The following is a 24,763-nucleotide window of genomic DNA, read 5'->3' on the forward strand; positions in this document are numbered from 1 at the left end:
GGGATACTAAATCTCCAAAGTGTCTCCTCTCTTTTCAGGTCTTAGTGTTAGGCTTTGTTTGGGTGGATCTTCAGTAGACCTTAAAATAGATAAGCATGGGCTTTGAATCTAAGATACGGCCTTCCTGGTGTTTTAGCTTGCTGCCTGAGGTGCTCTGCCCACCACAGTGGCTGGACCAAAATGTCCCAGTGTCCCAGTTCAGTTTGACTTCTGGTGTCTCTCTGTTCCTCTTACAACGCTGTGGTTGCTGCTTTTTGGTGAGCCTTGTGCAGCGTGTTCTCCTGTGTCTGTGGAGCTTGTCGCCTTTGGCCCGGGACTTCTGGGCTCTGCCTCTGCGTTGGTGGTGTTCGGTCCCAGTCGTGTCGGGCTCTTTGTGGCCCCGTGGACTGCAGGATGGTGGGCTTCTCTGCCTTTCGCCATCTCCCGTTTGCTCTGACTCATGTCCATTGAGTTGGTGATGCCATCCAACCATCTGTTCTCTGCCATCCCCTTCTCCTGCTTTCTGCTTTTCCCAGCATTAGGGTCTTTTCTAATGGCTCTTCACATCAGGTGGCCCAAGTATCGGAGCTTCGGCTTCAGCATCGGTCCTTCCAGTGAACACTTCTGCACGGTTCCTTTTCGCTGTCCGGTCTCACAGCTTCCCACCCCACTGCCTGTAGTAGTCCTGAGCTCAGACCTTCGCCTGCGCTTTGGTTCTCCACTCTAGGTTTAGGAAGTCGCTCCTAGGCAGAGAGTGGCCGTGGGTGGGTGGGGGTGTGTGTGTGATCTTTTCCCAAGGATTCTTCTCTCTGCTCAGCGCTTGAAAAAAGATGCCGTGTATATTTAGTTTAGTTTTATAGTTTGTGACGGAGGGCCAGTCTGGTGGCAGTTATTCTAATGACGGAAAGAGGAAGCCTCCAATGTTGTTTCTGTCTCCCACCACAACTCCCAAGTGAGCTTGTGTTTTTAAAAACAAAGCAAAACAGAATTGGGGGAGATTTGTACTACTTTGTGATCTGCCTTTTTCCTGGTGATTTTATACCAGTTTTAAAGATATCTTTAATTTCTTAAGTGGTATATGTGTTTTAAAGCTGCATAATATGTCAATATGTAGTTAAAATATTAGGGCAGTTTCCAGCTTTGAGACATTCAGCATTAATTTTCCCTACCGTAAATAACACTGATAAATCAACTTGTATATCTTTGTTAGCATCTTTATTTATTTTCTTGTAATAAATATCTAAAATAGGTTAACCATGATATAACCTCTTTAAAGCTTTTAAAATATGTGCTGAAATAAACTTTTGAGCAGGTGCATACCTGAGGCCTGTCCATTGATACATTTCTCCCTTTCCATACCCCTAAATCTAACCAAGGTCTTAAATCTGTCTTCACTCAAAATCTCTACTGATACCATCCTTATTCTTATCACCACCATCTGTCAGGGAAATTAAATAAATAGTCTTGTTTAGGCTTCAGAGACAAAGCAGAGGAGGCCTCTGACCTGGCTTCTAAACTGCCTGGACACTGCCTGGTCTGTGAGTGACCGGGAGTGACTTATATATACTTATATACTATTTTTATTTTGTTACAGAGTGTAGATGTGGAACAAATAAATACCAGACACCAAAATATCACTTTGCTTTTGTTGAATAACTTATTTTTGTAAATAGACTAACTGCACTGAATCCAGGCCACTTTCCATAAAAATTTGTTTTAAGTTTTTATTTGGAATGTGAATAATAACTTAAAATATACTTTCATTGCTTCTGAAAAGTGAAATACTTGTTACTTGGTTCTCTTTCTACAAGTTTAGTTTTGGGTTGATGAAATCTAATGCTAGTAGCATTTTATTGTAGTGTAGATTTACAGCACCTTTTATTGTCAGAGCTTCTAATTAAGCTTGAAGTTTTCAAATGTACTTAGGTCAGTCCTGAAGTGTCACTTTTCCAATTGGAATATGTACTGAATGCATAAATTTGGCAAATATAAGATAAAGTATGATTCAACGGCCAAAAAAAAGGCAAAATGATAGGTGTCTTTTTTTAATAATTGACTTTTACGTTTTAAAGCCGTTTAAAACGGTTCACAGCAAAATAGAGCACAAAGGAGAGTGTTGGGGCCCCCCCGCTTCCTCACACACCTACAACCCTACCAACATCCCACCCCAGAGTGGTATATTTGTTACAGTCAGCGAACTTTCACTGACACATTATTATCATCCAAAGTCCAGAGTTTACAGTAGGTTTCACTTTGGGAGTTGTATATTCTGTGGGTTTTGGCAAATGTATGACATATCTCTAACATTAGTTTTGTCACTCGCGTGTATGTTCCTCGGTTCTTTGTCTCATCACAACAGAGATTTGGAGTGACGGACATTAAAGCCCCCTCGGCGTGTCACAGCTCTCAGGTCTTGGATAGACCGTGTTACAGCTCTCAGGTCTCGAATGGACCCTGTTATAGCTCTTAGACAAATCAGTGTTACAGCCCAGTGTTACAGCTCTATTTTATTTAGAAGATAGCAGGAAAATCCATCTTCGAGGTGTGAGAGTATGTTGATCCAAAGACATGAGGAGAAGAGCATCCCAGCGTGGGGGGGAGAGAGAGAGAGCTGGCTTTGGCTCCTTTTTTTATATGTTTATCTCTCCCTGGGCCTGTCCTGTGTAAATTGGGCCAGCCAGGAGTGTTGTTTATTTTACCTGAGGTCCTCACTCCGATCCTTGGATCTTCTTTTGTTCTATTTTTTCGGGCTTTTCCCTTCCTTGTCTTTTAGCCACCGCCATTTTGGACTCCTTTTCTCTATTCTACCTACCTAACAGTTTCATCGGAGAAGGCAACGGCACCCACTCCAGTATGTTGCCTGGAAAATCCCATGGATGGAGGAGCCTGGTAGGCTGCAGTCCATGGGGTCGCCAAGAGTCAGACACGACTGAGCGACTTCACCTTTCACTTTCCACTTTCATACATTGGAGAAGGAAATGGCAACCCACTCCAGTGTTGTTGCCTGGAGAATCCCAGGGACGGGGGAGTGTGGTGGCTGCCTGCTATGGGGTCACACAGAGTTGGACACGACTGAAGTGACTTAGCAGTAGCAGCAACAGTTTCATAGCCCTGAAATTCTTCTGTGCTCCACCTACTCATCTCTGTTTTCTCCAACCCTTGGTAAATACTGACTTTTGTTTTTAAACAAAGCTATTGTCTTTTTTTTTTCTTTTGTAGGCTTTGTAGCAATAGGTTAAGTATTTGTAGCAAATAGGTTAAGTATATTAGGTAAACTATATTGGCGGGCTGAAACCTACTTTCCCAGCAATCTCTTAGTATTGAAAAGTGGAAATGAAATCAGTATTCTCTGCATAGAATTTAACTTCAGTTTAAAATCTCAAGTAATGCTACATTTAAAAAGACTTCCAGTTGTAGGTGATCACTATTAATATTTACAGGTATTCTAAATAAATTTGCATGTAATTCTTAATTTTTTTCCTCAATGTCCTATATCACTATTTGATGACTGAAATACTTTGCCTGTCTTTAGTCCAAACTTGGTAGAGCAGGTGTGGTGGGAGTGAAGTCAGCTGAGCCATGGTGCTGTGCTCCAGAGTACCTTTGCAGTATTGGTGACATTTCCGTTTAGACGTCTGTTGACAGAAATAGTGACAAATATGCTGCCTGTGTGTCTGTAGTATCTATCTTTATCCGTGACATTAAGGGAAAACAGGCTACTGTAGTCAACTAGTTTAGGTGAAATTTCAACTTAACAAAGATTTCCTGCCAAATGGTTAGTTTTTGTTTTTATTTTTAAGAAACCAACTAATGTTTTCTTTACATTAAAGATAAGACTACTTGTTGGTTTTAACAAAATCAGCAATCTCCAAATTTGGTCATTGTGATATTTTAGCACTTACTGGTTTTGAGTTCCTTTCAGTTGTGCACATGAGTATGTGGTCAGTTGTGTTTGGCTCTTTGTGGTCCCATGGGCTGTAGGCCACCAGGCGTCCCTGTCCATGGAATTTTCCAGGCAAGAGTACTGGAGTGGGTTGCCATTTCCTACTCCAGGGTCTTTTTAATTAAAATGTATTATTTGTTAGGTCTTCATCCTTTTATTTGTGATTTTTGTGATGAATATACTACTCTTGAGTTGCTAGAAGTATTTCCCCAAACTAATTATATGATTGTTAAATTTGCTTATAAAATGGGTGGGAAGAGGCATGTGTAAAACTCCTGAGTAAAATATGTACGTTTCATTCATTCAAGAAATATTTATTAAACACTTGCTAGGTGCTAGGCGGTTTTCAAACGCTAAGAGTAAGAGTAGTCAACAGGGTGATTAGGATCCTTTTTTTGGTGGCCTGCACCTTCTATGCAGAAGGAGGAGCTATGATGGACACATGTCAATGAATGAAAAAAGGTCATTTTTAAATACTGAAAAAGGCTCTGGGGAGAAAAACCCTGTTGTGTTAAAGTGATGGGTAGGATCTGTAATTTAGACAGTGAAAGCCGCATGGAAGAGATAACATTTGCAGTGACACCTAAACGATGGAAAAGCAAGCCACTTGAATTTCCAAGGACAGAGCTTTCCAGACAGGGAAGAATAAAGACAAAGATTTTAAGGTGGGGAACAGGTTTGGCCTATTCAAGGAACAGCAGGAGGGCTAGATTGCCCAGAACTGTGGAGGCTGTGACCAGGAACTTAGAAGATTCCCCCCCCGCCCCCCATTTTCCGGTTACAGTGGGAAGCTAATTGAGAGTGTTAAGCAAGGGTTGGTAATCTAGGGGGGACATATAATAAATAAGCACTTACATAAATATTCAAATGATGGGTGGATAAAATTTGGGGGCGTGTAGGAAGACTAGGAACCTTGGGAGAAGATACTCATGAGGCAATGACGTTTAAACTGAGGCTTAAGGAATTAATTAGGGGAACAACATGGGAAAGAGTATTCCATACAGAGGAATAGCATGGTGAAATATGAGTCTAGAAAAAGTTTAGTGGCATAAGACTCCTAGAAAGGCTAGCTTGTCTATCTGTAGTTTACAGAGGGGAAAATAGCACCAAATGGGGCAGGAGAGATTTGGCAGTGAGTACAGGGTTTTATGACAAAGGTCCATCTAGTCAAAAGCTATGGTTTTTCCAGTAATCACGTATGGATGTGAGAACTGGACCATAAAGAAAAGTGAAAGTGAAGTTGCTCAGTTGTGTCCGACTCTTTGAGACCCCGTGGACTGTAGCCCACCAAGCTCCTCCATCCATGGGATTCTCCAGGCAAGAATACTGGAGTGGATTGCCATTTCCTTCTCCAGGGGATCTTCCCAACCCAGGGATGGAACCCAGGTCTCCCGCATTGCAGGCAGACGCTTTAACCTCTTAGTTACCATAAAGAAAGCTGACCGCCAAAGAACTGATGCTTTGAACTGTGGTGTTGGAAAAGACACTTACGAGCTCCTTGGACTGCAAGGAGATCAAACCAGTCCATTCTAAAGGAAATCAGTCCTGAATATTTATTGGAAGGACTGATGCTGAAGCTGAAGCTCCAATACTTTGGCCACCTGATGCAAAGAACTGACTCAGTAGAAAAGGTTGTGATGCTGGGAAAGACTGAAGGCAGGAGAAGGGACGGACAGAGGATGAGATGGTTAGATGGCATCACCGACTCATTGGACATGAGTTTGAGCAAGCTCCAGGAGTTGGTGGTGGACAGGGAAGCCTGGCATGCTGCAGCCTTTGGGGTGACAAAGAGTCATTCATGACTGAGCGACTGAACTGAATTGAACTGAACAGGATTTTATGAGGCACGTGTACGATTTTAGCTGTTAGTCCTCTCTAACAGTGATTTTTTAAAAATTTTAATTAAATTTTTGTATTTTATCAGTTTTATTAAATTAACCATTCTGTGTATAAAATTTTGTTTTCTAAAATCAAGTCATTACCCCTCTAAAAAATATCAAACATTTTCTTTCTTTTTTTTTGGACAGAGAGCCTCTCTCTCTCTTTTTTTTTTTTAATTTTTATTTTTACTTTATTTTACTTTACATGTAACAGTGATTTTAACGAGAGTAACTTAATCACATGTGCATTTAATATTATTAGTAGTTGCTACTCTGTGAGGATTAGATTGGAGGAGGGGGCAAGAAGGGAGACCAGTTTGGTTCCACTTTAAGTGAGCTAGGATGGTGTTTTTGCTTTCACTTTTGTCTCAGGTTTAAAGGATTTGTTAAAATAAGCCACTTATTATATATGAATAAATAATAAAATATTTATCAGAGAATTATCTAGCTAACATTCAGTTCAGTTCAGTCATTCAGTCGTGTCCGACTCTTTGCGACCCCATGAATCACAGCATGCCAGGTCTCCCTGTCCATCACCAACACCCGGAGTTCACTCACACTCACGTCCATCAAGTCGGTGATGCCATCCAGCCATCTCATCCCGTCATCCCCTTCTCCTCCTGCCCCCAATCCCTCCCAGCATCAGGGTCTTTTCTAATGAGTCAGCTCTTCTCATGAGGTGGCCAAAATATTGGAGTTTCAGCTTCAGCATCATTCCTTCCAAAGAAATCCCAGGGCCAGTCTCCTTCAGAATGGACTGGTTGGATCTCCTTGCAGTCCAAGGGACTCTCAAGAGTCTTCTCCAACACCACAGTTCAGAAGCATCAATTCTTTGGCGCTCAGCTTTCCTCACAGTCCAACTCTCACATCCATACATGACTGTTGGAAAAACCATAGCCTTGACTAGACGGACCTTTGTTGGCGAAGTAATATCTCTGCTTTTCAATATGCTATCTAGGTTGCTAACATTAAAAGAATATACTAACATTAAAAGAAAAGGGAAATAGAGCAGAGGATACATCACCTAATTGGGTTTGACCAACATCCAGACGTAAACAACGCTAGAAAGTCTCGTGACACAGCACATCTGGAGTCCCAATTGGGAAAAGGTCCCAGGCATCCACTCCGTGGGTGAGACATCAAAGATTGCAGTACAGGGTTCCCATTTGTAATCCCAGGATGCAAACTGATAGCATAATCAATCTGTGACCAAATTGCAAGCCTAGTTTCCTGTTAATGGTCTTTGTTTTGTCTTGTAAAACTGGGAATGTTGTTCAGCCTGAGGCTTGGTTGGCCAGGCCCCCTTCTGGGGCTCAGCCATCTCAAAACTCTTCCCCCCTTTTATCTGCAAGTCTTGCACTCAGAGCAGGCAGGCACTCCCGGTCACTTGCAGACCAGGCAGTGTCCAGGCAGTTTAGAAGCCAGGTCAGAGGCCTACTCTGCTTTGTCTCTGAAGCCTAAACAAGACTATTTAATTTCCCTGACAGATGGTGGTGATGAGAATAAGGATGGTATCAGTAGAGATTTTGAGTGAAGACAGATTTAAGACCTTGGTTAGATTTAGGGGTATGGAAAGGGAGAAATGTATCATGGACAGGCCTCACGTGTGTACCTGCAAATGGGTAGATGGTGATGTTGTTACATAGCGACACTGGTCAATTAAAGGTGACTGTAGAGACTTACCATTCTAAGGTTGCAAATAAAAGCTTCTCCTATGGGACTGATTATTGTGAAATTACAGTGCAGTGTGTGCTCAGTCATGTCTGACTGTCTGCATCCCTCTGGGTGTATCTTGTCAGGCTCCTCTGTCCATGGGAGTTTTCCAGGCAAGAATACTGGAGTGAGTTGCCATTTCCTTTCTCCAGGGGATCTTCCAGACTAAAGGATCCAACTGTCATCTCTTGTGTCTCCTGCACTGGCAGGCGGATTCTTTACCCCTGAGCCATTTACTGTCACCTATGACAAGCACATATAATGCTTCCTATGTATTAAGCATATTTCAACTCATTGAATCCTGATGACTTAATAGGTCGGTGCTGTGACTATCCCCATGTTACAGATGAGAAGACAGGCGCAGGGAAGTTAAAAGACGTATCTAGACAGTTTTGCTTCCTGGTTCATTCTTAACTACTAATTAGGCTTGGAAGGTTTTAATCACAGTTTGCATACTGTGTGGTAAATATCTAGACTCACCTAATGATACATTAAATTGGAATTTAACTGTGTTCGACTTTTCCTGGGAAGTTTACTTTTTCGTGCATTTAGATAGCATACCTGGCTATATCTTTATAGCATTGAAACAAGCAGTGGTAATATCCTCTTTAATTAAATATTGCTTCCTTTTACTTTCTAAAATTCTTTGAAATTGCTTGGTCTTCGTGTGTGTGTGTGTGTGTGTGTGTGTGTGTGTGTGCGCGCGCTAAGTCACTTCAGTCGTGTTTGATTCTTTGCGACCCCATGGACTGTAGCCCCCCAGGCTCCTCTGTCTGTGAGATTCTCCAGGCAGGAATACTGGAGTGGGTTGCCATGCCCTCCTCCAGGGGATCTTCCTGACTTAGGTATTGAACCTGCATCTCTTATGTCTCCTGTATTGGCAGGCAAATTCTTTACCACTAATGCCACCCTAATTCTTTGAAATTGCTTGGTCTTTGTATTGTTACTGTTGGCAGCACCTTTTGAAATAGTGTTGCTTTTACTTTGTACAATTCAGTGTGCCTCATAAGTGAAGGTAAAGGCTCTAAAGTGCATGCATACTCAGTCGCCCCATCGTGTCCAACTCCTACTCCATGGACTGTAGCCCGCCAGGCTCCCCTGTCCGTGGAATATTTCAGGCAAGAATACTGGAGTGAGTTGCCATTTCCCCCTCCAGGGGATCTTCCCACCCAGTGATTGAACCTGCATTGGCAGGTGGGTTCTTTATCTCTTTGCCACCTGGGAAGCCCAAAGTCTCTAATAGTCTTTGGAAATCGCATAAGCTAGATGTTTCTTTTTGTAAAGAGACTAAAAATTCATTAATGTAGGTGTGTATCTTTGCTCTGAGAATAGTGTCTTTGTGGACTGATACTGGCACACTAATAATGTGCCACTCCTCAGTGGACTGGCTGTCGTCTCCTCTGAGAGGAGAGGCTGTGACTGGGTTGAACGTAGTAGATGCCATATATTTCCTTAGACTGGAAACTGGCACTTAGTAGACAAGCTCAAGGGGGAGAGTCCCTTAAAGACACTGAGGTGGGAAAGGATAAGATCCCCCAGGAGTGTGCTAGTGGGATCAAGCAGTTGATAGGGAAGAAAGGCAGACAAGGTATTATTGTACATAGCCTCTGAAACTAGCTGTTTGTTGTTTAGTCACTAAGTTATGTCCAACTCTTTTGTGACCCCATGAACTGTAGCCCACCAGGCTCCATGGTCCATGGGGTTTCCCAGGCAGGAATACTGGAGTGGGTTGCCATTTCCTTTACCAGATGATCTTCCCAATGCAGAGATTTAACCTGCGTCTCCTGCATTGGCAGGCAGGTTCTTTACCACTGAGCCACCAGGGAAGCCGAAACTAGCTATTTGGTGGGTTTAAAAAAAACAAAATAGAAACCTAAACTTTAGAAAATTCTCTCTTCTGTTACATATCCTGTTGTTATTTTTTCATCACTATTCAGTAAAGTTCTTCTGCAAAGGTTAACTTCTTGTTGTGTGCTGGGTGAACAAAAGAGTTTATGTAGCTGTTTCTTAGTGAAAGTCGCTCAGTTGTGTCCGACTCTTTGCAACCCCATGGGCTATACAGTACGTGGAATTCTCCAGGCCAGAATGCTGGAGTGGGTAGCCTTTCCCTTCTCCAGGGGATCTTCCCAACCTGCGAATTGAACTGGGGTCTCCTGCATTGCAGGCAGATTCTTTACCAACTGAGCTAGCTGTTTCTTAGGAGTTATATAATTTTGAAGGGCTGTCTATGGTGTTTGGTGAGAAAGGGTCCTAGAGGCAAATGAAACTCTGTCCCTCACTAATTGTCCTTCTTGTTTCTTTGTGTCTTCCACTGAAACATTAATCATGTGCTCTGTTCTAATAAGGAAGGCTATTCTTTTAGGTAACTTTTATTAAATTAGGACCCATTAGCTTTATCATGTGCCATTTTGGAAAACTTTTTAGGATCTTAACAATTATATATATATATATATATATGTATATGTTTATATATATTCACACACATAAATAAATATATATATGTATTTTAGTCTTTGTAAATTTGAAATTATCTCTAAGTGAGTCTGGGAGGAAGAATGGAATCTGAATTATCAGGTGAAATTGATAGTTTCTGTGTGCATCCAGTAGCAGAAGTTGTTTATGGATGAATACAGTGTTCAAGAACAGTGCTGCTCACATTTAGCTGTTAAGACTTAATTGAGCCATATTTAGTATTGCTGCTTATCTGTATATATAGTAGGAAAGTGATTGGTATTCTTGGTCCTATCTGATATTATAGAGGGAGTGAGACGTTCAGTATGTATTTGAGCATCTCTTTTGTAACTATTTCCAAGTGACCTATAATGGGGAAGAAGTTATTTGAAATTTTGCTTTAGTTGTGGTCCTTTAGGAAGAAGTTTAGAATGCAGGAATTAAAGTAACCTGTCTTCTCTCTTCTTTAACTCTAGGTGAGAATTATGAAGATGATGGCCTAGTAAACTCTGATGAGGTTATGAAGAAACCATGTCCAGTACAGATTGTCCTTGCACATGAAGACGACCATAACTTTGAGCTGGATGAAGCAGCTCTGGAGCAGATCCTACTACAGGAGCACATACGAGATCTGAACATAGTAGTGGTTTCCGTGGCAGGAGCTTTTCGTAAAGGGAAATCATTTCTACTGGACTTCATGCTTAGATATATGTATAACAAGGTGAATAGTGTCTTTTAAATTGAACCAAGTTAAAAGCAAAAATTACCAACCAGTCTTGTTTAAAAATAATAGATAAAAAGCAGTAAGAGCTGTATCTTTAGTTTCAAAAGATATAGTTCTTGATAAGACGTCTCAGTTAAGACAGTAATGTAAGTTTGTTTGAGCTCTTGATTCTTCTTCATCTCCTATCTCCATAATTCCTCTTTGCAGGTAGTACATATTGAAGCATATGATTGAGCACCTGTGTTCAGTGTGTTCCAAGCACTGTAACTCTAACTCAGAATGTCTGAGTATACTTTAAATTTCCTGAGTATTGTTCAGTCTCTCCTTTTTCTATTTCCTCACACCTTCCTCTTCTTGATCACCTTTGCAGTAATGGGTGAAGTAGGCTGAGAAAGGTATACTTCTGAAAAGGTATACTTACGCTCCTCAAATAAGTCTCCTTTAGAGAATTTTTCTTTTTGAGGTAAGATTCAGTTCCTTAAAGTGACTTCCATGGCCTTCCATGATCTCTGAGCCTCATTCCTTGCCTCTGTAGATTTTGCAGTTCCTTGACTACGTCATATTATCTCTCAGATGTTGCTGTATTGTTGGCTTATCTTTTCATTGGAAGCCTTCCATGATTTCTAAGACTATGTTATGACTGTATGGCTCAGGTCATGTGTTACATTGACACTACTTTAGTTACTTATTTTTCCTGGCTGGTGTAACCTCTGTTAGGAGTGGCCTTATCTTGATTACCATCTCTCTCGTGCCTGGCGCTGTAATTGGCCCATCAGATCAGTTCAGTCGCTCAGTCATGCCCTACTCTTTGCGACCCCATGAATCGCAGCACGCCAGGCCTCCCTGTCCATCACCAACTCCCAGAGTTCACTCAGACTCGCGTCCATCGAGTCAGTGATGCCATCCAGCCATCTCATCCTCTGTCCCATAGTAAGCACTTATTTTCTGTTTTGACTAATGAATCACCCTTTCTGTTTTCACTTTTTGAACAATTGTTATTTTCCAGACAATTGTTAATTTCCTTCCCTTTCCCTGACTTCGACTTTCTCCTCTGGAAAAAGAGCAAAAAAAAAAAAAAAAATTCCCCCCTGACTTGAGTCAGAATATTTTTCTAATAGTTGAAAGTTGGGCTGAGGGAATAAGAGTTTGATAGGAACCAAGAAGGAGGAATTGAAATTTTGGAGTGGAACACTTAGGGGGAACGGCTTTATAGGAAGAGGCTTTAAATGTTCAGAAGGCCACATGAAGGTGCTGGAAGTAACACTTAGAATTATGTAATTGTCTAAACATCTCTCGTGGTGTACATCTTTAAGAATTCTGTGTAAAATCTGTAACTGGCTGTGTATGTACCTTGAGATTAAGTAATAAGGCAAACATTTCTAGTTGATTTTCCAGGAAGTTTTTCAGTATTATTTTTGTAGGAATCTCTGCAGGCATACTTAAGTACACCTGAGGATCAAGGATATAGTTCATGTTAAAGAACACTATTTTGCAGAAATTGGGAGTTGAGAAAGATACAGTAAAGTTTTTCCACTTAAACTTGATTATTTTCCAGAATTTTACACCTGAAATAGAGAAATCTATAATGACTTATTCTTTAAAAAAAAAGAAAAAAAGACTACATTTAAAGATGATGAATTTCTGTATTTTGAGGCTCTAACTTAAGTTAGCTTGTGTATATTGTATCTGTCTGTGTCTGCGCTGTTCACTGCAAGTGTGTTTGATTCCAAGTAGGTGACAGATAGAATGTTAGAAGGGGAAGGAAACTTAGATCACTTGCCTAGCAAGTTTCACCTTAGGTGCAATTTCTTATTTGATCTCTGATCAGTTAGTAGTGGCTGTTCAGAGGGGGAGTAGCAGCCCACACATGTGTCATATTTGTTATTTCTGAACTAATAGACAGTGTAGAACCTTACATATTGTTGTAGCCTTCTCAGCTAATATCTTCAAAGGTAACCACTATTCTGAACTCTCACCCCAAGCTGATTTTGTCTGTTTTTGAACTTCACATGAATGAAATCATAAGATATGGGTTTATGTTTGGTTTATTTCATTAACATATCTGTGAACTACCCATGTTTTTGCATCTGTGATAGTCCATTGTTTTTGTTACTTTGATATTCCATTATATAATTATACATTTTTTCAATCCATTTAATTGTCAGTGGATAATCCTAATAGGTTTTAATAAGCTGATTTTTGCTTCACGTGTTTCCAAAAAGTAGATTACTCTGTTGTCAGTAGGAATTGCTAGAAAAATGTTGATCAAGTGATCATATGAAAGTGATTGCAATTTCAAGAATCAGTTGAGGAAGGTAGAAATGTAATGTAGAATTAAATTAGTAAAACTTAATTTGGGGGATATATTGAACACTAAGTAATGGGAGCTGTTTTAGATAAGGATTCTTAATCCTTTATAGAATTGCTTCCCTTTTAAAATATTTCTTATTTTTTAAATTTATTTTTAATCATTCCTTATTTTTTAAAAAACTTTTGTGAGCAATTTTTAATGTATAAAAGTAGACAGTGAATGCCCATGTACTTAATAATTTTTAGCAAAAAGTGATTTTAATTCTTTTAAGATTTTCTTCCATTTCTTTTTCTTGGTAAACTTATTTGTTAAAAAATTTGATTGTTGGTCTTACAGAGTTTCCCATTCTGGGTTTGCTGATTTTACCCCATTGGTGCAGTTTTCTTGTTCTTTTGTTTTGTGAATTTCCTGTAAATTGTTAGTTGAACCTAGATCAGACTCAGATTTGACTTTTTGGCAAGAGCATTTCATAGATGATACTTTCTTCTATGAGGAGGCACATGTTATCTTCTCACGTAACAGTTTTTGAATCTTTACTGATTTCTGGGTATTCTGATTCCTAAGCATTTAGCAGGTATTATCTCAGTATTCACAGTAACGCTTTGGAGTTGTGTTAGCATTTCAGCCTGGAGTTGAAGAATGAAACTCAGAGTAAGTGGCACAGCCGGGATTCCAAGGCAGGCCATTGGACGCCAGAGCCTTTATTCTAGAAACTATTATGTAAGATGATGTTTGGTCCATTTATATACTTACACTCAGTTGTTCTTTTTTAAGTGTTTACTTTTCATTGTTTACTTGAGAAATTGAAGTAGACTGACAGGAGTACATGCCTGATAACTTTTCTTGGTGCCCACTGGTATCTGTGCCTAATAAGTATGAGTTTTGACTCTGTTTATATCATAATTTCTAGTGGCACTTTAAGGGGACTTATCTATAGTTTTTATTCTTTTCCATTTTAAGAGCTGCTCCCAGAACTTCTTCCAGAGATCAAGAGTAGCAACTATCTTTAAGGATTATATGTGCTACTACATATAATTTGCCAAAAGCACGACTATATCAGGATCAGTATATGGGATGTTGAACTTGGTTTCACTTTTTTCTCTAAGGCTAGTAATATCTGAGATTAAGACTTGGAAATGTTAATCTATGAAAAAAAAAACTTGGTTTCTTGTGCTTTCTAAAAAAGAAATGTATTTAGAGGAAGAATAATGCTTTTATAAGTTTCTTCCTAGGGTCACTTTATTATTATTTTTATTTTGTGGTGTGAGTTAAATATAGCAAAGTAGGTAAGCCTTAGTACAGCCAGTAAATTTTTATTGTTATACTTTTGTGACCACTGCCTCTCAGATAAAGAAAAGCAGCACTTTCAGCACTCCAGAAGGCTCTCTTGTTCTTTCTCCTAGTTACTACTATTTCCAGCTCTCAGGAGCCACTGCTGTTCTGACTTAAATTGCCATCAATCAGTTTTGTCTACTTTTGAATTTCATATAAATGTAATCATAAAGTGTGCACTCGTGTCTGGTTTCTTTCACTTAATATTAAGTCTAAGAGATTCATGTTGTTGCATGTATCAGTAATTGCTTTTTTAATTGCTGAGTGGTATTTCATTGGATGAAGATACCATAGGCCTGGCAAAGGTCAGTTTTCATTCCAATCCCAAAGAAAGGCAATGCCAAAGAATGCTCAAACTACCGCACAATTGCACTCATCTCACACGCTAGTAAAGTAATGCTCAAATTTCTCCAAGCCAGGCTTCAGCAATATGTGAAGTGTGAACTTCCAGAAATTCAAGCTGGTTTTAAAAAAGGCAGAGGACCCAGAGATCAAATTGCCATCCGCTGGATCATTGAAAAAGCAAGAGAGTTCCAGAAAAACATCTGTTTCTGCTTTATTGACTATGCCAAAGCCTTTGACTATGTGAATCACAATAAACTGTGGAAAATTCTGAAAGAGGTGGAATACCAGACCACCTGACCTGCCTCTGGAGTAATCTGTATGCAGATCAGGAAGCAGCAGTTAGAACTGGATGTGGAACAACAGACTGGTTCTGAATCAGGAAAGGAGTACTTCAAGGCTGTATTTTGTCACCCTGCTTATTTAACTTACACGCAGAATACATCATGAGAAACGCCGGGCTGGATGAAGCCCAAGCTGAAATCAAGATTGCCGGGAGAAATATCAGTAACCTCAGATATGCAGATGACACCTCTCTTATGGAAGAAATCGAAGAACTAAAGAGCCTCTTGATGAAAGTCAAAGAGGAGAGTGAAATAGTTGGCTTAAAACTCAACATTCAGAAAACTAAGATCATGGCATCTGGTCCCATCACTTCATGGCAAATAGATGGGGAAACAATGGAAACAGTGGCAGACTTTAATTTTGGGGGGGGCTCCAAAATCACTGCAGATGGTGACTGCAGCCATGAAATTGAGAGACGCTTACTCCTTGGAAGGAAAGTTATGACCAACCTAGACAGCATATTAAAAAGCAGAGACATTACTTTGCTAACAAAGGTCCATCTAGTAAAGGCTAAGGTTTTCCCAGTAATCACATATGGATGTGCGAGTTGGACTATAAAGAAAGCTGAGTGCCGAAGAATTGATGCTTTAGAACTGTGGTGTTGGAGAAGACTCTTGAGAGTCCCTTGGACTGCAAGGAGATCTCACCAGTCCATCCTAAAGGAGATCAGTCCTGAGTGTTCATTGGAAGGACTGATGTTGAAGCTGAAGCTCCAGTATTTTGGCCACCTCATGCAAAGAGTTGACTCATTTGAAAAGACCCTGATGCTGGGAAGGATTGGGGGCGGGAGGAAAAGGGGATGACAGAGGATGAAACGGTTGGATGGCATCACCGACTCGATGGACATGAGTTTGGGTAAACTCCGGAAGTTGGTGATGAACAGGGGGTCCTGGCATGCTGCAGTCCATGGGGTTGCGAAGAGTTGGACACGACTGAGCAACTGAACTGAATTGACAGACTTATGGGTTGTTTGTATTTTTTGTTTGTTATGGATTAAGCTATAATGAATGTTCTTATAAAAGTCTTGGTGATGTAAGCACTTATTTCTGTTGAGTTTATACCCAGGAGTAGGAATGTTAGGATCAAAATTTTTTCAGTAGTGGTTTTACCAATTTTGTACTCCCATCAGCGATGTGTAAAGACTTACAGTTCCTTTACATTTTATAAAACAATACTGTCATTTAGCCATTCTGATAGATGTGCATTTTAAAAATTTTAAGGCATCACTTTGTTCAGGTTCATATGCTCATAAAATTGCCAGATTTAATGTAAAAGTTTAGCTTATTCATTTAATTATTGCTTTAACTGAATTTGCTTTTGAATATTTCACCTATTCCAAGTGATACACTGAATATAACTTATGTAACAAACTGCTGAAATTGAAAATTTGATATTGTTACTATTTTTGCTTCTGTAAGAAGCAGGCAGAACTTGGTCAGAGTTTTAAGATTCAGTAAGGAAAAATAAAAATTGGTGGGCTTATTTTGTCTGCTGAAAATACACTAAAGAGTTGGGTATAGAGGTTATGTGGACTATTGACTACTTTCTTTCTGTTAGTATATTAGATTTTCCCTTGATTTCTGAATTGTATATTTCTGTTCTTTCATATGCAGATTTAAAATTAGTGTAATTTCACTTAGAAGGCTTCATCAGATGTTGTCAAAGCCAGAGGAATCAGATGACGTGAAGGAGGCTACAGTACGTTGTTCAAAGTCCTTATTGCCATGTTTTAGGAGGGCCTTTCTTGGTTGCATTTCTGAATCTATTCCCTGAAAATGTTCAGTCATCTGTCAGCCTTTGAAATACCTTCTAGTTTTAAGCCCCAAATGTATGTACTGCTTGTTTGGTGATATCAAGTGTTATACCTATGTTATCATTTATTTCAGTTTTGTACTTGAGAGAGCATTAATTATTTTTTCCAGTAGACCTTTTTCTATTCCAAAGTATTTGTTCTTGAAAGTGAAAATTTACTTTCTCTAAAATAATTGACTTTATGAGGTCATTTTTTTGAAGAATATCTCAAGTAATATACTGTTACACATAAGCACTGATTACTCAAACACCAGCTTTAAAACATTTGGGGAGTTAAAACAGTTTTATAGAATTTAAGTTCCTTAATACTAACTTTTTTTGGAGGAGAAAGAAATTTTTAAGTGATGAACTCCCTGCTTCATTCCCCTATTCCCCCGGGACAGTTTCGATGTTTGACTCAGTGAGTTCTAGTTCAAGATTTCTTTTTTCTCACTCTTTAAAACATTTTTTTTCTTGCCATGTTTCTTTCTATAGTTAATAGGATGTATTTTCTATAGAAGCTTTAGGGAATGTTCACTGTAATCCTTTTGTCAAGAAGCAAGTTAAAATAATAGGATTTATGCCACGTTGCAGTAGTATATGGACATTTAACAGAACTGCCAGTGGACCATTCTTTTTCCTCTTAGACTTCTGTAGTGTTTGTTATAGGCTGGGTTTTGTATGACTGGGAGTCTCTTGTTAAGTTCGTGTACTAAGTGTATTTGATACTTTGTTTTTCTTTTAACAGCTTTATTGAAGTATGATTCGCATATAATATATAATTTCATCTACTTGAAACCTGTAATACACAGTCCCATGATTTTAGTATATTCACAGTTGTATAATCATCACAATAAATTTTAGAACATTTTTATCACCTCAGAATGAAAAATATGAAGCCCTGTACTTTTTAAGCTGTTAACCCACCTATCCCCTATAACCTCTTCTCCCAGCCTCTTGCCCTGAGGAGCTATAATCTTATTTTCTGTCTCTCTGATTCTGCCTATTCTGGGCATACATATAAATGAAGTCATATAATATGTTGTCTTTTGTGATTTGTTTCTTTCACTTAGCATAATGTTTTAAATGTTTGTTTACATGCTCTAGTATTACTGGTGCTTCGTTCCTTCTTAAGAATGAATAATATTCTGTTGTATAAATACACCTCATTTTCTTTATCCATTCATTGTTAGTGGGTTGTCTCCACCTTTGGCTTATGACTGATCCTATAATTATCAATATGTTAATTTAACATATTTTTACTAATTATGTATATAGTACATTAATATGTAATAATGAATGATAATGGTATGATATAAGGGTTCAGCTTCATTCTTTTGGATGTGCTTATCCAGTTGTCCCAGCACCATTTGTTGGAAAGGCTATCTCCCCATTGAATGCTCTTGGCACCCTTGTTGACAATTAGTTGGTCATAGACATGTGACTATTTCTGCACTCTCAATTCTATTGTGTTGGTCTATTCTAAGCCAGTACTAGAATGTCTTGATTACTGTTGCTTTATAGTAAGTTTTCAAAACAGGAAATGAGTTCTCTTATTTTTTCATTTTTCTTTTCTCAAGGTTGTTCTAGGTCCCTTGCAATTCAGTATGTATTTTGGACTTAGTCTGTCATTTTCTGTGGGAGGTTAGTTGGGATTCTTTTGGTGATTGTATTGAATCTAAAAGATTAGTTTGGGTAATGTTGTCTGAATATTAAGCACTTTGATCTTTGAACATGGCATGTTTTTCCATTTATGTGGGTTATCTTTAAATAAATAAATCCAGCTTGGGGGGTAAAATGTTTTGTAGTTTGTATTTTTTATACTTTTGTTAAATTTACTCCTCATTTGATGATGTTACAAATAGAATTGTTTTCTTAATTTCATTTTCAGGTTGTTCGTTGTAAGTATACAATTGATATTTTTATGTTGATCTTTTATCCTGAAATCTTGTTTAACTCATTTATTCATTCAAATAGCTTTTTAGTGGACTTTTAAAATGTTTTCTATATATATATATAAGACCATGTCATCTGTAAATATAGTTTTCCTTTTTCCCTTCCAATCTGAGTACCTCTTATCTCTTTTTCTTGGCTGATTGTCCTGGCTAGAATCTCCAGTACAATGATGAATACAGGTGATAAGAGCATGTCTTCTTCTTGCTTTCCTAACCTTTAGGGAGAAACACTTAGCTTTTCACCACTGTGTGTGAATTGTTTTAGAGATATTGTTAGGTTCAGGAAGTTCTCTCTTTCTAGTGTGCTAAGACAGTTTTTGTTTGCTTTTTAAATCATGAATGGATGTTGGATTTTGTCAGATGCCTTTTCTGCATCTATTCATACGATCATATGGTTTTTCTTTAGTCTGTTGATTTGATCAGTTCAGTCTCTCAGTTGTGTCTGACTGTTTGTGACCCCTGGACTGCAGCATGTGAGGCTTCCCTATCCGTCACCAACTCCCAGAGCCTACTGAAACTCATGTCCATCGAGTTGGTGATGCCATTAACCATCTCATCCTCTGTCGGGCCCTTCTCCTGCCTTCAATCATTCCCAACATCAGGGTCTTTTCAAATGAGTCAGTTCTTTGCATCAGGTGGGAAAGTATTGGAGCTTCAGCTTCAGCATCAGTCCTTCCAGTGAATATTCAGGACTGCTTTCCTTTACGACGGACTGGTTGGATCTCCTTGCAGTCCAAGGGACTCTCAAGAGTCTTCTCCAATGCCACAGTTCTAAAGCATCAATTCTTCGGTGCTCAGCTTTCTTTATAGTCCAACTCTCACATCCATACATGACTACTGGAAAAACCATAGCCTTGACTAGATGGACCTTTGTTGGCAAAGTACTATCTCGGCTTTTTAATATGCTGTCTAGATTGGTCATGACTTTTCTTCCAAGGAGCAGACGTCTTTTAATTTCATGGCTGCAAGTCACCATCTGCAGTGATTTTGGAGCCCCCCAAAATAAAGTCTGACACTGTTTCCATTGTTTCCCCATCTGTTTGCCATGAAGTGGTTGGGACCAGATGCCATGATCTTAGTTTTCTGAATGTTGAGTATTAAGGCAACTTTTTCACTCTCCTTTTTCACTTTCATCAAGAGGCTCTTTAGTTCTTTTTCACTTTCTGCCATAAGGGTGATATCATCTGTGTATCTGAAGTTACTGATATTTCTTCTGGCAATCTTGATTCCAGCTGTGCTTCATCCAGTCCAGCATTTCTCATGATGTTCTCTGCACATAAGTTAAATAAGCAGAGTGACAATATACCGCCTTGATATACTTATTTCCCAATTTGAAACCTGTCTGTTGTTCCATGTCTAGTTCTAACTGTTGCTTCTTGACCTGCATACAGATTTCTCAGGTGGCAGGTCGGGTGGTCTGGTATTCCTATCTCTTTTATGAATTTTCCACAGTTTGTTGTAATCCACACAGTCAGAGGCTTTGGCATAGTCAGTACAGCAGAAATAGATGTTTTTCTGGAACTTTCTCACATTTTCAATGAAATGGATCATTAATTTTTTGAATGTTGAGTTAGCCTTGCATCCCTAGAATAGTCCACTTAGTTGTGGTATATAATTTTTTTTATACATTGTTGGATTCAATTTTCTAGTATTTTGTTGAGTATTGTTACATCTATATTCCTGAAATATATTGGTCTTTAGTTTTCTTTTTTTTAAATGTCTTCATTTGGTTTTGATATTAAGATAGCACTGGCCTCATAGAATGAATTAGGAAGTATTCCCTCTGCTTCTATGTCTTGGAAAAGTTTAGAGAGAACCAGCATCATTTCTTCCTTAAATGTTTGGAAGAACTTAACAGAGAAGCTGTCTGAACTTAGTTCATTCTTCTTTGAAGATTATTAATTGTTGATTAAATTTCATTAGTAGATACAGACCTATTCAGATGATGTATTTTTTTCCTCATGTGAGTTTGGTAGGTTATTTCTTACAAATTATCAGTCCACTTCAAGTCAGTTATCAAAATTGTGGGCATAGAATTGTTCTTAATATTCTTTTATTATCTTTCTAAAGTCCATGAAATTAGTAGTTTTGACTCCTCTAATTTCTGATATTTTTATCTTTTCTCTCTGAAAACAATTTTATTGATCTTTTAAAGGACCAGCTTTGGTTTGATTTTTTTTTTCCTGTTGTCTTGATATCCTTTTTTCTTGTGTTCAGTGTTATTAAGGTTTCTGCTGTAATTTTATTCTGCTTCTTTAGGTTAAAAATTATTATTCTAGTTTTGGTTTTGGATCTCTTTCCTAATATGTGCACCCAGTTCTATAAATTCTTTTCTAATCATTGCTGTCACTGCATTTCACCTGTTTTCATAAGTTGTTTTTCTCATTTTCATTTAGTTCAAAATACTTAAAATTTTCTGTTGGGATTTTTTTTGACCCATGTGTTATTTAGAAGTGTGCTGTGTAAACTTCTACTATTGTGGGGTTTTCCAGCTATGTTTACATTATTGGTCTCTAGTTTAATTCATTTGTGGTCTGATAGCATGCTTTGTATGATCTGTTCAGGGTTGTTTTGGGAAATGTTCTGTCTGAGACTGAGAGGAATGTGTAGTCCATTATTGGATGAAGGATTCTGTAAGGTCAGTTAGATCTGCTTGAATGTTGGTGCTGTTTAGTTCAGCTGTATCCTTGAAAGGGAAAGTCGCTCAGCCATGTCCGACTCTTCGCAGCCATGGACTGTAGAGTCCATGGAATTCTCCAGGCCAGAGTACTGGAGTGGGTAGGCTTTCCTTTCTGCAGGGGATCTTCCCAGTGCAGTCATCGAACCCAGGTCTCCCACATGGCAGGTGGATTCTTCACCAGCTGAGCCACAAAGGAAGCCCAAGAATACTGGAGTGGGTAGCCTGTTCCTTCTCCAGTGGGTCTTCCCCACCCAGGAATCGAACCAGGGTCTCTTGCATTGCAGGCGGATTCTTTAGCAACTGTACTGTCAGGGAACTGATAGTTTGTCTTCCGAATCTGTCAGTTACTGATTGAGGGGTGTTGACGTCTCCAAGTGTAATAGCGGATTTTCTTGTTTCTCCTTGGAATTCAGTTTTTGCCTCATATCTTTTGATGCTTTCTTATTAAGCACATTGAAAATTGTCAAGTTTTTCTGGAGAAATGACTCCTTTTATCATTATGTATTACTGCTCTTTATAATGATAATTTCCTTGTCTTAAAGTCAGCTCTGTCTGAAATTAGTATAGCTACTCTAGCTTTTATTTGATTAGTGTTAGCGTGCATTGGAGAAGGAAATGGCAAGCCACTCCAGTGTTCTTGCCTGGAGAATCCCAGGGACGGGAGAGCCTGGTGGGCTGCTGTCTATGGGGTCGCACAGAGTTGGACACGACTGAAGCGACTTAGCAGTAGCAGCATTGTGTATCTTTCTCCATTCCTTTTCTTTGTGTCTAAACTGGTTTTTTTTGTGGAGAGCAAATAGTTGGATTTATTTTTAATCCAATGACAGTTTCTTTCATTTAACTGGTTTATTTCAGTCATGCATGTCTGAAGTGATTATTGATACTTGTTGGTTCTTTTTTATTCTCTTTTCTGCCTTCTTTAGCTTTAATTCACTATTTTATGTGATTCCACATTCTGTTCTTTCTTAGTGTATCTATTTATTTAAACATTAAAATAATCTAATTGCCTGGAGTTTGCAATATACATTTACAACTGATCTAAGTTTGCTTTTAGAATATTACTATACTGCTTTATGGGTACTACAGGTACCTTATGACAGAGTATTCCCAGTGCCTCCCTGCTATACCTTATGTTGCTAATTTCCTCTCTGTATGTACCATAATCACCTAATACATTGTTGCAATTAGAACTTTGGACATGCTGCTGTCTATTAGATGAATTAAGGGAAGAATAAAAGATTTTCTTTCTGTGATATTCTTTTATATATGTGTCTGAGTTTCCAGCGTTATTATTTTCTTTCTTTGTGAAGAACTTTTAACATTTCTTACAAGGCAGGTGTACTGGTGACAACATCCTTCATTTTTTATCTGAGGAAGAATTTATTTCTCCTTCACTTTTATAGGATAACTTTACTGGATACAGAATTTTAGGTTGGTGGCTTTTTTCTTTTAACACTTTACATATTTCATTCCATTTTCTTCCTGTTGGTATGGTTTCAGACTAGAAGTCCAAGTGATTCTTATCGTTCTTTGATCCTCCATAGATATAGGTGTTTTTGTCTTTGTTTTCTTTTGGGATTTCCTTTTAGTTTTTGTCATTTTGCAGTTAGGCTGTGATATGCCTTGGTGTTATCTGATTGTCTTAGATCTGTTCTTTAGTATTTGTCATTAATTTTAGAAGATTCTCAGCCATTATTACCATGAAATTAAAGACATTTGCTCCTTGGAAGAAAAGTTATGACCAACCTAGACAGCATACTAAAAGGCAGAGATACTACTTTCCTGACAAAGGTCTATCTAGTCAAGCTATGGTTTTTCCAGTAGTCATGTGTGGATATGAGAGTTGGACTATAAAGAAAGCTGAGCACCGAAGAATTGATGCTTTGGAACTGTGGTGTTGGAGAAGATTCTTGAGAGTCCCTTGGACTGCAAGAAGATTCAACCAGTCCATCCTAAAGGAAATCAGTCCTGAATATTCATTGGAAGGTCTGATGTTGAAGCTGAAACTTCAGTACTTTGGCCACCTGATGTGAAGAACTGACTCATTTGAAAAGACCCTGATGCTGGGAAAGATTGAAGGCAGGAGAAGGGGCTGACAAGAGGGTGAGATGGTTGGATGGCATCACCGACTCGATGGAGATGAGTTTGAGCAAGCTCCAGAAGTTGGTAATAGGCAGGGAAGCCTGGTGTGCTGCAGTCCATGGTGGCAGAGTCAGATATGACTGAGCGACTGAACTGAATTGGTTACTTCTGATGTTTCTTTTATGCTTTTTCCCCTTCTCCTTCTGGTATTCCCGTTATACCTATTTACTGGTTTAGTCACTCAGTCATGTCCGACTCTTTATGACCCCATGGACTATAACTATAGCCCACCAGGCTCCCCTGTCCATAGGCTTTTCCAGGCAAGAATCCTGGAGTGGGTTGCCATCTCCTCCTCCAGTATACCTTCCTGTATATTGATTGAACCCATGTCTCCTGCTTGCAAGCAGATTCTTTACCACTGCGCCACCAGGGAAGCCATAACTATTTATACCTTTTTATAATTGTCCCACAGTTCTTGAATAGTCTCTTCTGTTATTCTTATCCTTTTTTGTCTATGCATTTCAGTTTGGGAAGTTTTTGTTGATACATGTTTGTGTTCACTGATTCTTTTGTTGATGTGTCCAGTCTGTGGATAAGTATATTAAAAGTGAAAGTCATTCAGTGGTGTCCAGCTCTTTAGGACCCCAGGAACTATACAGTCCATGGAATTCTCCAGGCCAGAATACTGGAGGGGGAACTTTTCCCTTCTCCAGCGGGTCTTCCCAACCCAGAGATTGAACCCAGGTCTCTGCATTGCAAGCGGATTCTTTACCAGCTGAGCTACAAGGAAAGCCCAGGTATATTAAAGGTATTCTTTATTTCTATAATAGTATTTTTTCTATCTAACATTTTCTTTTGATTCTTTCTTAGAGTTTCCATCTCTCTGCTGAGTTTCCATCTCTCTGCTTATATTACTTGTTTTTGCATGGTTTCCACTTTTTAAAATTAGAACTTTTATGATATTTACCTTATTACTTTAAATTTCCTGTCTAATATTTCAAAATCTACATCATACCTGAGTTTGATTCTTTTGGTTGCTTTGACTCATCAGTCTGTTTTTCCTCACCTTTTGATGAGGAAGCCAGGCTTCAGCAATATGTGAACCGTGAACTTCCTGATGTTCAAGCTGATTTTAGAAAAGGCAAAGGAACCAGAGATCAAATTGCCAACATCTGCTAGATCATCAAAAAAGCAAGAGAGTTCCAGAAGAACATCTATTTCTGCTTTATTGACTA

At 38.8% G+C, this 24,763-nt stretch overlaps 1 protein-coding gene across 4 annotated transcripts in view; it reads left to right on the plus strand.

Annotated features, from left to right (window-relative positions):
• Positions 1–24,763, plus strand: part of ATL2 (atlastin GTPase 2) — a 70,030-nt gene that overhangs the window by 20,648 nt on the left and 24,619 nt on the right. For 3 of the 4 annotated variants that reach the window (XM_068985391.1, XM_068985382.1, XM_068985376.1), the window contains exon 2: positions 10,443–10,687. In XM_068985391.1, the coding sequence (XP_068841492.1) occupies positions 10,443–10,687 (245 nt within the window). Of the gene's footprint in view, positions 1–10,442; positions 10,688–16,633; positions 16,719–24,763 lie in introns of all 4 variants that reach the window. The other variant, XM_068985399.1, reaches the window with a different exon arrangement.

This window comes from Capricornis sumatraensis, chromosome 1, assembly GCF_032405125.1.
Source record: "Capricornis sumatraensis isolate serow.1 chromosome 1, serow.2, whole genome shotgun sequence".
In the NCBI taxonomy this organism is placed as follows: Eukaryota; Metazoa; Chordata; class Mammalia; order Artiodactyla; family Bovidae; genus Capricornis; species Capricornis sumatraensis.